The sequence below is a fragment of the Eumetopias jubatus genome, unplaced genomic scaffold (genome assembly GCF_037043125.1).
Source record: "Eumetopias jubatus isolate StellerSeaLion01/CBP00866 unplaced genomic scaffold, mEumJub1_p1.0 scaffold_4, whole genome shotgun sequence".
Taxonomy (NCBI): Eukaryota; Metazoa; Chordata; class Mammalia; order Carnivora; family Otariidae; genus Eumetopias; species Eumetopias jubatus.
In genome coordinates this window covers 3,528,925-3,543,488 of record NW_028274810.1, presented here as the reverse complement: position 1 = coordinate 3,543,488, position 14,564 = coordinate 3,528,925, and the positions used below count along the sequence as shown (strand labels likewise).

Sequence of the window (14,564 nt, the reverse complement as noted above, 5' to 3'; positions counted from 1 at the left end):
TTTGGGATTTTAAGGATTTATTTCCTTTTTCTTTTTCATCAATATTTTCATTATTCACATCAACAGAGTTGGGTTTAGGGGGGTTCCCCAGGGGAGCAGGAGAGATGGATGGGTCCCTCCAGGGGGCACAGGGGAGAAGGCTGCGTCCAGCAAATGAAGGGCGAGGAAAGGGGGTACACACCCGTACACTGGGCACTGGAGAAGGCGGTCCTTTGAGCACAGACACCAGAGTTCGACAGTCCCCACCTGGTTCAGTGTTACAAAATGGGGGGAGGGACCATAGGGTGGGCGCACCAGACACAACATGACGAGGGTGAATTTGGATTTTCTTTTTTTGTTGTTTGTGTTTTCACTTTTTTTCCTTTTCACTTTTTTTTTTTAACATTTTACAAACAGCTAAAAACTACAACACATCACAGCTACAGTGGGGGGGCAGGAGGGCACCAAAGAAAGCAGCCACACAGTGGGGTGAGGCAAGGGCAGCTTAACCTACAGGGGCTATCATGTAGAAAGGTGAGATGGGGAAACTGAGGCTTCTGGTCCCACATTAGGGGTCCCTGGCTTATTGCCCAACCTCTTCCCACTCCAGAGGAGTTGCTGGGAGGGCCCCTGCTTCCTGCCCCTGCCCCAGCTCCTTGTGCTTTTTGATCTGCTGGTTTGACCATATGCCTGGTTTCTTTCCCTCCCCTGCTACCCTGCCTGTGAGGGGACAGGTTGGGGGTGGGAGGGCGGCTGTGCCATCCCTGTCTGTGCTATAGTGGGCGGAGCCTCGCACTCCAGAGGCCTGTGCTTCTTGAGAAGAGGGGAGGAGATGGACCTTGTCAGGGGCCCTCAGATCTGTCTAGGCTGTGGGACTCATCCTAGCCTGGCCCAGGGCTCCCCCCTCCCAGGCCTGGCACAGAAACAAGATTAGGGGAGGGACCACGGGAGGCAGGGTAGTGTGTGTGTCCACGGAGATTAGCCTTGGCTCGTATCTTAGGACAATATAGTGACACCCCGCCCCACGGCACATACACACACACAAAGTGTTACACATGCATTCACACACACCGTCCTGCTGAGCTGCCTCAGAACTTAATCTATAAATAAATAAGAATCAGAAAGTTAATTTCATAAAACTCAGGCTTCTTACTTGTAGCCCAAATTGAGGGGGGTGTGGAGGCCAGGGGGCTGAGGTTTATTGCTACTTCCCCAGCATCCAGCAGGCGTGGGAGGGCACCTGAGGCCCTTCCAACTCTAAGAAGTTCTTTTGGTCCATAGACTACACCGAGCCCCAGCCCCCAGCATAACCACATGCCCACGGTTTCACCAGGGCCTGGGCAGAGGGGATGCAGGGGAGGGCAGGAGGCCTGTTCTGGACCCCCTAGAGCCAGGAAGAGCTAGGGCCCCTCACTAACAGTGGGGGAGAAGGGTGGGGCCAAGCCTTCTCTTGTGCAGAGTCAACGGGGGTAGGAGGTGGGGAGTTGAGCTGTATCCCGAAACTGGGACGCGAGAGCCTTCCCTGTAGTTCCTGCCCATGGGTCACACACATGCACACGCGCACGCACACACACATGGCTAAGACACGGAACACAGGGCAGTGGGGACTGAGGCTTCTCAGGCCAGGGTGGCAGGGCAGGGAGGGAGAAGGAGCCGTTGGTCTCACAGTGTGCCTGCCGCCCTCAAAAGCCCTGCGGAGCTCACTGCAGCACCTGCCCCCGGGTCTCCGGCAACTTCAGGGCCAGAGAACTCCCGAGGGCAAGCGCAGCTGAGGCAAACAGGATGGGGGCAGCCTTGGTGATTCCCACAAAGGATGTGAAGATGCTGATCCCCAGCACGGCCGCCAACTTACAGAGGGCATTCAGGAAGCCGAAGGCTGTGGTCCTGCTCAGGAGCCCCCAGTGCAGTACGAAGGGGAGACAAGGAAGAGGCACGGGAGGGTTTGTGGGGGATTGGTGAGTAGGTGAGAAAGTGGAGGAGAGAGGGCAGGCAGTGTCCGAGAAGGAGAGGAAGGACAGAAAGATGAGAGAGGGGAGGGATGTACACCACAGGGAATACAGATTGGGAGGCAAGGGGAAAAGAAGACCAAAAAATTAGGTTAATAGTTAAGACTTCAAGGAGTGAATACAAAAGTTACCAGCTCCTACAGGAGAAACTCAATGGGAATGTGTGTCCTTCTAACCCTAAAGATGATCTCCCATTCAGCCCGCTTCCTTACAGAGGCCCGAAACCGGTGGCCCTGCCCCCACGACACTCCAACTACCTCTTGTCCGAGGGGTAGAGTTCAACAGTCAACACGTCCAGCGCGTTCCAGGATGCAATGCTGACCCCCCCAAAAAGGCAGAGCAGAGCGATCATGGCTGACTCGCTGTTCCCAAATGACAGGAAGAAGCAGGAGACACAGGACATCACACTGGAGCCAGCTGGAGTCAGGAAAAGGAGGGACCATGAACCTGGCCACAGTGATGCCCATCCACAACCCACCCCGTGCCATCAACCAGGCTTGAGGGTAGCCCAGGATGAGACTCTTCTTCCCAAAGGACTCAAAAGGAAGGCTCTTCACTCATCCCCAACCTCCCTTATAATTATCTTTTTATTAATAATATCAGCAACAACCATCTCTTCAATGACAGCTATGGGCCAAGGAGCTTGATGCTTTACATGCATTGATCTAATACAGCAACTCAATGGGGCAGGTACTGTCATCACCCCCATTTTACAGGATGAGACACTTGGGCTCACAGAGGTGAAGCAACTTGCCCAAGGTAGGGGGTGGGGTTGAGATTCAAAACCCATAACCTCAAAGCCTGTGTGCTTGCTATTCTGCCTACCTCCTTTACCCCCCAGAGAAGCTTCCATGCCAGGCCCCACCCCATCTTGCAGCCAAGACCTAAACAGAAGACAAGAGAGAGAAAACCTTCTCTGGCTAAGCTCTTCCTTCAGAATGAGGTAAGAAGCGTGTTGACAGCCTCGCCCTGCTCCCCGGCTCCCAAATCAGTTCTGACACACACCAGCAGCCACCTGCCCCTTACCAAGCATTCGGAGCCTGCCAATCTTGTCCATGAGCAGGGCAGACACGATGTTCCCGGGAAGCACAGCCAGCGTCCCCAAGAAACTGACAAAGTACACCATGTAGGCGCCTTCCCCCGTCCCTGTCACGTCCAGCGGGCAGCCCTCCTTGTTGTGCAGGAACGTGCTGTTCACCAGACGGCTGTTCACAAACTTGTACTCAAACAGGTCTAGGGGCCGAGACCAAGAGAGGCAGGCGGTCAGTGAAATGTGGGAGGGAGGCTGCCACTGCTTTTAGGGCTCAGGGCGCTGCCTTTGTGGGGTTAGTCGGGGGGGGGAGGCAGGGCTCTCAAAATAATTGCTCAGGACCTTCATTACAAAACATCAAATGATAGCACCCTAGGAGCTAGGATTTTTCCTATGGTGCAGGAGATGACCATAGTCTATGAAATGGAACAGTGGAACTGGCTGTTTCCGAGTTGTCTCATTAATAATCTTTGCTTCTTATTCATTCTTTTTGTCTGCCCTAGCTGACTATAAGCAATAGCGGTGCCATGGGTCTAGGAAAAATTACTGAGCCAGATATTAAAAATCATTGCAAGTCCTTTCCATTATTTTTCCCTGCAAGGTGGGAAAAACTCACCCAGTACTCCATTAGAGGTGGGATCCTCAGTCTAGCTGACAAAGCAGCATTTCATGTGCATATAGTTTGAGAATCACTGTTTGAAAAACTGGACTAATGTGGGGTGCGTGGGTGACTCAGTCGGTTAAGCGGCCGACTTTTGATTTGGGCTCAGGTGGTGATCTCAGGGTAGTGGGATCAAGCCCTGTGTGGGGCTCCACGCATCTGCTTGAGATTCTTTCTCTCCCCCTCCCTCTACCCCTCAGATAAATAAATAAATCTTTAAAAAAAAAAAAGCCCCGGACTAATGCAATGATTTCCAACCTTTTACCCACCAAATAGCCCTTGTTGTTTTTTTTCCTCTTCAAAAGTGCATTAATAACACCACAGAGTTGCTTTAATTCCAGCTCAAAGGCAAAGAAATTTGATGCTTTTGCCAGATATTCTTAAAACTATTACAGAAAAATGTTCAATTTCCATTCGAGTTTTGGAATTCTTGGTGGTAGCTAGTAGGCCCCCATAGCACCAGGGCCCCAGAGAGCTCAGCTTGTGAACCCTGAGCTAGGGAATGAGAAAGGCTCCTTCTCCCCTCTTCAGGGTCCACCCAGCCCTTTGGTCTGCCTGCCACCGGCCACATCACCTTACCAGTGTTATAGAACACAGTGTTGATGAATGTGCAGTTGCGGAAAAATGTGTTGCTCGAAGTGACATCCTCGAAATAACACTCCTCAAATAGGGAATCCTCGAAGGACACTGACTTCAGACGTAGCCCAATGAACCTGGAAGGCCAGGATGATGAGACATACTTTCCCTCATCCTCATACCCTCCTCCAACACTTGTTCCCTTGGAATTGAGGAGAAACCACAGGTATTTACCCCCAAACACCCTGTCTCCGAACTCCCAGGCTCATAAAGTGAAATGGAAAGGTCCCCACGTACTTGTCATTGAAGTATTGTCCCCCTCGGTGGATCTGATTCTCCAGGGTGAAATTAAAGGTCACATGCTCCACATGCTCCCCAGAGAACAGTTTGGTGCGGGCTTCATAGTCCACCGCCTGGAGATGGCGGATCATGTCAGGAAACCAGACAGTCAGGCCATAGTAGCTGAAGAGTCCAGGACGATGGAATCAGACAAGGCTCAGGATGAGGACCGGGGGGGTCCAGAAGTGAGGGGATAGAGAGTCAGGACCTTGCCCACCTCTCCAGCCTCCACCCCCACTACTCCTCCCTTCACCAATTGCCGTGGGTCTGGGGGACTTCTCGTTTTTCTACCCTCCCCGCCACTGTACACTCTCTTATCTCCCATGCATTTGCTCTGCCCACGGCCTAAAACAGTCTCCCACCACCACCCCATCCCCAGCCTATCCAACCTCCATTCGGGCTTCAGGACTGAGATCCCCACCGCCCCCACACGCCGCCTCACCTGAATGACATGGTGAACCACACACCCATCATCATCAGAGTGATGCGTCGATATTCTGGACCGAAACAGGAGAGGAAATTCCCCCAAACCTAGGTGGAACAGAACAAAGTCAGAGAGTGGCTGCGCTAACTTCCAGCACCCCCAGCCACCCCCTTCTCCTAGTTAACCCCTTCCCTCAGTTCAGCCCCCACCCCGCCCCCACAGCCCTGACTTTGTCTCCGCCTCTCCCACTCCCTTCTCTCTCTTCGCCGAACCATCCCTCATTACCTGCCCCCCCAGGCTCAAGGCCCGGACCCCCCAGCGCTGGTACCAAGTCCCTGTGTCTGACTGGATTTCAATCAACTCATCCTCCTGATGAATCGTCTTAATGTGGGTTACCTGGGGTCAAGAGAAGGGGTTAGCAGTCACATAGTCTGTATTTCCCAACCCCATTCAGGCGCCTCCGTTTCTCCTATGGTAACAAAATGCAGGCAGGGGCGGCTGTGCCATCACACCCTGAGAGATGACATGGAGGGAGGGTGTGGTCGGAGCGGTCAGGGAAGGGAGGGGGTGGTATCCAGAGAGGGGCCGCTGGGCCTGGGACCGCAGGGCCGTGGAGGGTCGCGGGCAGGGCTTTGGCTTACTGAGAAGACGCGCTCAGGATGCCCCTTGGCTCGCATGTTGGTGTCATGAACCTGCTTCAGCACCATCCAGGCCTCGTCGTGCTTCCCATTCTAGAACCACAGACACAGTTTCCATATCCGGTTAGCTCCTCCCTGAGCCAGGGTAATAGGCCCCCTCCCTATGGCTTCTCTAGTCACAGGATACAGAAATGCTCCCACCCCTACCTCTGACCTGTGGGCACGGACATCACCCACTTCAGAAAGGGCCCCAAGTAGGGATACGGCAAAATATAATCGGACTTGGGCAAGGGTAAGGGGACCCTGGAGACAGCTACAGCTACTGGCCCCCAGGATCTCCAGGTGCGATGGGAAGAGAAAACTGAAAACAAGGGAACTGATGACGAGGGCAAGGGGATCGTCAGAGGAGCAGCAGCCTAACCCTGCTGGACCAAGATCTACTTGAAAGGGGACGAAGCAGAGGGTGGGAACTTCTCTTGAGCTATAAAGTCAGGGCCGGGGCCCCTGCCTACAAAATCTTAAGCCACCCGTGGGTGAGCAGCTACCCTGGTTTCTCCACGCACAGAGCCCCTCTGGAGACACATCAGAAGACAAAGGAAGCAAGATAAAGTCCCCAGAAGTGTGGACCCTGCGAGGGTCCCACAAACCAAACCCACCGTGAGCGCTTGAACACAGGACCCCCTGCCCCATTCACCTCCAGGAAGAAGCGGGGGCTCTCAGGCTGTGTGGTCAGAGCGCCGATGGCAAACACGGAAGGGAAGGCGCAGACGAGAACAAACACCCTCCAGCTGTGGAACTGGTAAGCGGACCCCATCTGAAAGCTCCACCCTGGCGGGGACAGTCAGCATCAGCAGAGAGGCCAGAGGCTGGGGGCTCCCACCACCAGGCACCCAAGCGAGGAGGGAGAGGCTGGGGTGCATTCCCTGGGGGCTGCTCACCGTAGTGGGGGATGATGGCCCAGGCCATAGCAGCTGCATACACTCCACCAATCATCCAAAACATGCAGAGCCAGCTCAAATGCTCCCCACGCTTCTCCTGGGCCAGAAACTCCGAGAAATAGGAGAAGACAATGGGGATGGACCCTCCGATCCTGGAGGGCATTGTAAGAATTAAGCATTAGAAAACGGCCCTGTTCCTGATCCCCTGCCCCAGTGCTCGGCATCCCCAAGCGCCTTTCATCTTCCACACTTCAGTAAAGAGACTTCTTAGTGCCCAGTACACTCCCTCACCAGCAGCCAGTAAGCACCCATCCTTGGGACCCTGGGAGACAGGCAGGGAGGTCTCAGGGAAAGGGGAGGCCCAAACGTTGCATCTTGAAGATGACTACAGAGTTGCAAGAGAGGGAAGATAATTATGGACGAGAGGGAAATCCCCAAAGGAAAAAGATGGGCAGAGAGGAGTCTGAGGGCAGGTATGTGGGAGCAGGCCAGGAAAGAGCTTGCAGCCAGGGCGAAGAATGCATGCTGGTGGCTCGGGGAGTGTGGGAGCGTGGATGGGTCAAGGCTTCAGAGTTCCGGCAGCTGTGGGTGTTAACAAGGTCTGTTGTCAAATGCAGGAAATACGTCAAGGGGGAAGGGGATAACTCAAGGGCTCGCAGGCGCCCAGTGATAGGCTGAGACCCACCAGGCCTCTTCATGGAGCCAGGCTCCAAATGGAACTAGAGGGTGGGATGGAGGACTCAGGAGCGGACCAGACATGGAACGGTGTTCCGGGCAGGCAGTAGATGGGTCCTGGACAGGGGGAAGCTGGCCTAAAGATGGTAGGAGAAAGGAATTCATTCATTCAATTCATACAGATTTGAGGTACATCTGGTGTGCCTGGCACTGTGCTGGGCTCTAGAAATACAACAGTGACCAAGGCACAGTCCTCCTTCAGGATTGCCTCCGGGGGCTTAGGAAGTGGCCACTCACCCAATCCCAGAAAGGAGGCGGCAGAAGAGGAAAGTGCCATAGCCCTGGACGAAAGATGAGAAAAAGGCGAAGACGCTGTTGACTGAGAGCGAGATGAGCAGACACTGCCTCCGACCCAGCCGATCAGCCAGACCTCCCCAGAGGAAGGCTCCCACCATCATGCCCAGGTAGACTATAAGGCCTAAAGGAGGGAAACAGAGGCAGCAGGTCTATGAGCAGACATGCTTCCGTTCTCACACTTGTTGAGCATTAAGTGAGCTAGAGCTGCAGCAGAATGGATCAAGGAGCTGGGAGGACTTCTAGAACAGCTAAGTCTACCCAGAGACTAGAGCAAGTAAAGAGGGGGTGAGCAAAGACAGAATGCCATCCCTGCAGGCCAGGGGTTCAAAGGCAGGAATGCAGACATGAAAGACCCCTAGCATTCTTTCTTTCTCTCTCTCCCGCTCTCTCTTGCTTGCTCTCACCTCACCCTCTGTCTCTCTGTCCCTGTCTCTCTCTCTGACACACACACACACACCACCCCCATCTCTGGCTTGCCTGGAAGGAGGAACGGAGCGGCCAAGACTCCCAGACCCTCCTACGGTCCCCTCTCCTCTCCCAGCCCTGATGCCCTCAGGGCAGCAGGAGGGGTCTCTTGCATCCCTGGGAAAGCGGCTCCATCCCTTCAGTCCCCCAATGAAATCCCCCACACAGAACCCAGCTCCAGTGCTTCTGGTCCTTGAACTCTCCTGTTCCTTATTTCCTTCCTACTTTCAGAGTTAGAACTGATCTTAAAACTCATCTATTCCAAACTCTGCATTTTAGCCATGCTTCAGCTAAGCCCCAAGGAGTGGGGATCTGCCCAGGATCTCATGGCAACTTGGGAGCAGAGCAAGACCAACAGATCCTTTGTGGGTGAGTCTAGGGGGTTTCCTCCCTCAGGGTCCACATGAGGAAGGGCCATTAGAGGCCACTCACTGGCCCCTGAACACTCCCAACAGGGGTCCATGCCACCATGGCCACCTCCTGCAGAACTAACTAAGCAGACCACCGCCCAAGCCCCAGCCCAGCACGAACGGCCTCGTGTGACCCAGGCTCAAGAGGAAGGAGTGAGGGGAGAGTGTGCAGAGGAACTCCAAGCCCTCTGGGGACATCTTGGGACCAGGATCCTAGGGAGCCCAGTGGTAAGGACAGGGGTTCTCACAAGCAGAGGTGTTTCTAGAGTTTGGGGCAGGACAGGGCTGGAGGGCCCCCCAGTGTGTCTTACCTAGCATGCCTTTGTTGGAGTCTGACAGACACATGTCTTTTTCAGCACTAGGCAGCACAAAGCCCACCACAAAGACTTCCACACCATCAGCCATCAGCGCCAGGCCAAGCACGAAGTAGAGTGTCCACTGGAAGCGGCCGTGGCCACACTCCCGGAGGATGGCTTCATACTGCTGAGCTAGCTCTTCCCGTTCTTTACGCCGTTGTGCCTCCCCTCGGCCTCCAGGGGGGCCCTCCCCATCGCCCAAGCCCCCCCTCCCTCCAGCCAGGGGAGCCCCATCTGCCATCCGCTCGCCTTTGCCCCCAGACTCCGCCCGGGGGATGCCCTGATATTCCCCCTCGTAGATCTCATCATCCTCATCGTGGCCCTCAGTGGCATCACTAGATGCGCCGCCTTCTTCCTCATCCTGGGCCCCTTCCCCACGGTAATAGCCATCAGCAGGGGCAGGGAAGTCATCATCATCCTCCTCCTCCTCAAAGCGGGAGTAGGATCTACGGGAATATTCGTCCTGGACTCTGTCCAGGCCCTTCACCACCTTCTTGGCCGCATGTTTCTTGACTTCCTTGGCAATGTCCTTGGCCCCACGGATGAAAGCTGCCCGGTCTCTGAAGCCTTCTTCCATGATGAGTCTTTGGGAATGCTTCACTAGGTCTCCGTCACTCCCTGCTCCTTATTCAGATTTTGCTCAAGGACTTGTGAAGTCAGAAAGTCTCCTTCCCCCAGTTATTTAGATGAAGTGTGTTCAGATATCTCTGGGCATGGAATAGGAGAAAATAGGGATGTCTAGGAGGGGAAAGGAGGGAGAGCAGTTCTGGCCAATTCAGTTGGATACATGGGGAAGGGAGAGGGGGAGCAGGGGAATAGGAAGGAAAGGGGGAGCCAGGTTGTGGGGGCTAAGCTGGGGAGCCAGGATAACTCAGGAAAGGCCGCCTACTTCTTCTCTAGAAGCTTCTGGAGGTCTGGAAAATATAAAAGGGGGGGGGGAAGGAGGTTGTGAAGCCTAAGATGGTCAAGAAGGCCAAGATAGAGCTCCCGACAACCCAGAGCCCCGCTGGGACCATGTGTTCAAGATGGTCTCCTGGCTTTAAGCCCGCCCTCAGTAAAAAGGGATGACGACCTGAACCAACTGTGGACCATTCAGCATAAGGCCCCTTACTTTGACCTTGGAGATCAGTCCTATGAGATTTGCTCCAGAGTCAGGGTCACCTAGAGCCCTCCTCCTGATCCCCTGCCCCACATCAACATCAGATCCCTTGCTTTACCACCAACCTGCAAAGAACAAAACAGGAAATATGAGTAACCAGAATTCTCTATTCTAGTCCAGTCTGGCTTTCTCCCTTGGGGCAGAGCTTGGAGAGAATGTGTAGGGGAACCAAGTCCTCCCAACTGTTGGCTTCAGTCCACTGATGGTGCCTGAAGTGAGGCTTCCACACCCTTCCCCTCAGGTTCCATGTTTACAGGCCTCACAAGGAGGGGTCTTCTCAGTGGTAAATGTTGCCTTCCAGAGTCCGAGAGATGTAGGTTTGACTTCTTGCTTCAGCACTTACGAGTTAAGTGACCTCAGCCATGACTCTGAACATCCAGGCCTCAGTTTCCTCTTACTTAAGAAGGGGAAAGTAAGGATTAAATGACATAATGTGTATAAGCTCCTTACCATAGTACCTGGCACATACAAAGTGATGAAGGAATACTAATCATTACTCTTTGTGATGATGATAATATAGTGAGATCCTCTCCACTCCCTCATGAGACCCCAGAACAAAAGCCACCTCTGGATGCTCATGAGGGTAAGGAGTAGAAAGGGATATTGGCAAGGAGAAACCTGGTTCAGGGCAGAGCACGTGACACTTATATGACCCAAGTTGAAATCCCAGCTCTGCGATTTACTTACTGACTGCTCTTGGGCAAATTATTTAATTTCCCTAAACCTCAGTGTCCTTATATTTAAACTGGGGGTAATTTTAGTTTTCTGAGTACACAAGAGAATTCAACCTCACGGTAGATATTCTATAAATATTGGTTTTCCTCCTTCCTACGAGACTGAAAAAAAAATGTGAAGGTAGCAGGAAGCAGCAAGGGAAGAACAGGGGGTCATACTTGGAAGCTGTTGCCCAGTATCCTCCCAAAACAGAGGCCCAAGACCCCTCTGTGTTCAAATCAATTCCAGAAGATGGGCCCACACTGTCTCCCTCCAGACAAAAAAGGGGAGATCTGGAACCTGAGGTCATGGAGAAGAAGCGATGTCTGGCTGCTGACACCTTCCTTCAGGACATCATCCATGGACCCCTTCCCTGGTGCGGGCGGGAATAGAAATGGCTGATCAGATCCATACTTTTCCAGCATGGGGGTCTAAGGTCCATAGCGGCACCTCTTTTCTCCAGGGCCTCCTTTCCTAATCCCCCTTAATCCTTTCTGCTCCTCCTCCAGGGGTCAAGGAAAAAGGAGTCCACAAATACCGCACTGCGTAGGAGGCCAGGATAGAATGAAGGGGGCCTTGGGCCTCCCCCCAAAAAAGACATCCTCCAGAGGGAAGCATAGGAGAACCCCCTTTCCTTCATAGAAGCAGAGGAAGCAGGACGAGATTCTGATCAGAGATCATTCCCCTAAAAATATCCTGCCCCCTGCTCCCACTCATCCAGGGCCTTCATTAAATGTCACACACGCATACAGGAGCCCTGGTAGAAGGGGGTAAGTCACGCTACGTGGCTCAGAGAGAAGCACTGGCAAGCAGGGCCTTAGCCCCTCGGGCCAGATGTGAGCAGTGGACCATGATGACCAAAACCAGTGACCCCTATGTCACCTTCTTTTCTTTGTAGTTCAAGGCCCAAGCCACCCTCCATGCATGAGAGAGAACTGTGGCATCCCCTCACTGCATGGCCATTTGCTTTTGTCTCCTTTCTTTCCCATCTAGGATCTCTCCCCACCCCCAAACCCTGAAGGAGACAGATGGACCCACCAGAAGCCACATCCTGTGTTTGTCAACACTATTTATCCCTGAGAGGTACATGTAGGGTAGATAAGGCCCCCAGAGCCACAGCAGGATATGATGTCTCAGCAGCCAGCTTCCCCAGAGCCAATGAGCCCAGGAGGTCAGAAAGGAGAGAATGAAGGCAAATTCTTTGAGTTGGTGAGGAAGTGGTGCTATTTTTAGCCCCCAAAGCGGCACAGGATGGCTAAGCCTGTGGGAGAGAGACAGGACTTGAAGAGGTGGAGGTTATAGGAGACAAGATTCGGGGTTACGTGGCCCTTTAAGGTTGGCTGGCTCCACCTGACCGGAAAAATGTGCCCAGGAGATTTTATGCAGAATGGGGGAGGGGGCTCCTGAGCAAATGCTTCCCTTCAGGAGGATAAGAGGGTCCAGAAGCCCCCACCCCAATCAAAGTCCCTGACTTTGGGAGTCACCCGGATTCCCCAACCCTCCCTAGCCCAGCTGACAAGGTCATTAAGAAGCAGTGAGTTAACACATCCACCAACGGGGAGGTGGGGTAAAACAGGGGGGATGTGCTGGAGCTCCCCTCCCTGTTACGGCTGGGTGACTGAGCCTCAGCCCCCACCCAGGAGGCCCAAGGCTGAACCTCCTCTCCCTACATCCTATCCCAGGGTTAGGAAGATGGAGCATTCACAGTTCTGAGGGGAAAAAAAGATGAAGGTGTCAGCTGAGAATGCACACAGCAGAGGAATAGAGCTAGAGGAAGGGCGGCAGGCAGAGACCTCCGAAGCACAGGCATAAGACCGCCGCTACCAGCATTTGCAGCAATAGCCCCCCAGCAACCCCTACCCCATCTCGCCTCTGCTCTGGCATAAAAGAGGAGCCCCTAGAATTGACTGAACCCATTCTCCGAGTGCCTCCCCCCCCCCCCCCGCCCCCTTAGTCCTGCCTCTGGGCAAGTGCCCATTATCACTCAACACCCCTTCCCCCTGCCTGGGAGCGACGGCCCAAAGCCCCGCCATGCGCACTTCAACCCGGGTCGTTTACCACCTCTCTACCCAACCTCTCCATTCTTCCTTTCCCTTCCCTTCCTCCTTCACCTGCCCTTCTTCCACCGCCCCCCCCCCCCCAAGTCCAGGAGCAGACTGAGGCAGTATCCATTCTCTGGCCCCAGCCAAGGTCACTTATCATTGGGTGGGGGGAGAGGGGGAGGGTGTGCAAGGTGAGGAGGGCATTGGACTTTGAGGGAACCCTATCCCACCTAAAAAAAAAAAAAAAAAAAACCCACCCCGTTAATATCCGAGAGGGTAGTAGCCACTTGGCTACGGTAGAGAAAAACACCTTTACTCCATATCTGTATTCTGATCAGCACAGCAACTGAAATATCCATTCAGACCACCACCAGCACCCTCGCCCCTAAAGCGGGAACGGTTATCCGCCCCCCACCCTATCCGCCCCCCACCCCCACCCCAAGCAAAGCATCGGAGGATAAAATGGCTGCAAGGCAAGGCAAGGATGCTTCTGCCCCGGGCGGGGTGGAGGTAAGAGACTGAGAGAGGGGTCTCACCTGGCCTGGATGCCCCGGGTAAGGGAGTCCCGGGTGAGGGCGGGGGTCCCTGGCGCGGGGCTGGCGGCAGCGTTGACTGCTCCGGGTACCAGGGGAAGCGGCAATGCAGACCTGCCCCCCCATACACGCTCCGGCCCCGCCTCCGCCCGCCTCTTCCCTCCCCCCCCCCCCGCCCCCCAGCGCCACTGAGCACCGGGAGAGACCATTGTTGGGGGGGTGGGGAGCGGCAGAAGAAAAGAGGATGGGGAGGGCCTCAGGGCACCAGGGGGTAACGATGAAGGGGCCAAGGGGGTTGTCACAGACACAGCTGGAGAGGACACACAGCCCTTCCCCAACCCGTTCCTAATAAAAGATGAAAGGCACTAAGGAAAGAAGAGTAATGTTAGGAAGACTAGTGGGAAGACAGAAAGGGAGGTGCGGAACAAGGCAGCCCCTTTCTCAGCGCCCCATTCCTAGGATGGCAGGCCTCAGGAATTTCAGGGGTTCTCTCTGCCTCCAAAGCACCTCCCTTCTTCCCCTTCTCCACTACTCCCAGCCCTACCCCTTTCCCACGACCCTCTCCGCAATCCGGAGGGCTCAGAATCCAAGTTTACCTGGCCATTTTAGAGAAATCAAGAATAGCAAGGTTTTTAATCCTGACCTGCCAGAGGTGAGACTCCTGAATAGATCCCTGCCATCTCTTTCCAGAAACAGAAACAGCCCTGATTTTTTATTTCCTGTGCAGACCTCCCATCCTCCATTCAGTTGGTGGCAGCAGAGGTGAGTAGGGGAAGCTGAGGGGGGTTTACAGGCCTAACCAACTGGACATTAACCCTTCTATTCATTTGCTCCAATGACTCAAAAAGGGACTCCTTCGATGCTCCATCCAATTCTTTTTAACACACACACACATACACACACACTTCTGCTTCTGGGGCAGGAAGGAGTGAACTGGTTTCAGTTCTTTCCCTTGACCCTGTACCAATAACCTGGGCTCAGAGATCCCAGACATACCACTCGGTGACTGACCCTGCTCCAGAGGTGAGGGGAGCCCTGTGGTTTGGGGAGATATATATATATATACTGAATGTGTCTACCTATTCTAGGTGAGGGCTTAAGATATTTTGGACAGAGCACTGACCAGAGGCTCTGACCTGGGTTCTCACTTCGGTAAGCTGTGGGCTCTTGCTCAGGTTCTCTGCTTCTGTGAACCTCAGTTTTCTCATCTGGAAAATGGCGCGCTTGGACTAGATGCTGCATCGGCTCGCTTTCAGATCTAA

The 14,564-nt window shown here is 54.0% G+C and overlaps 1 protein-coding gene across 2 annotated transcripts; it reads right to left on the bottom strand.

Moving 5' to 3' along the window:
• Window positions 1-13,391, bottom strand: SV2A (synaptic vesicle glycoprotein 2A). 2 transcript variants are annotated; one of them, XM_028088253.2, is made up of 14 exons: window positions 13,306-13,391; window positions 9,966-10,078; window positions 8,810-9,768; window positions 7,564-7,744; window positions 6,592-6,743; window positions 6,348-6,481; window positions 5,657-5,746; window positions 5,301-5,411; window positions 5,034-5,122; window positions 4,550-4,714; window positions 4,256-4,389; window positions 3,012-3,218; window positions 2,243-2,402; window positions 1-1,863 (listed from the first exon to the last, which is right to left on the bottom strand). In XM_028088253.2, the coding sequence occupies exons 3-14, from the start codon at window positions 9,429-9,431 to the stop codon at window positions 1,680-1,682; spliced, it is 2,229 nt and encodes a 742-aa protein (XP_027944054.1). In that variant the 5' UTR covers window positions 9,432-9,768; window positions 9,966-10,078; window positions 13,306-13,391; the 3' UTR covers window positions 1-1,679. The 2 variants fall into 2 exon arrangements, with proteins under 2 accessions (XP_027944054.1, XP_087878419.1); XM_088022293.1 differs by lacking the exon at window positions 9,966-10,078.
• Window positions 13,392-14,564: the final 1,173 nt, after the last annotated feature.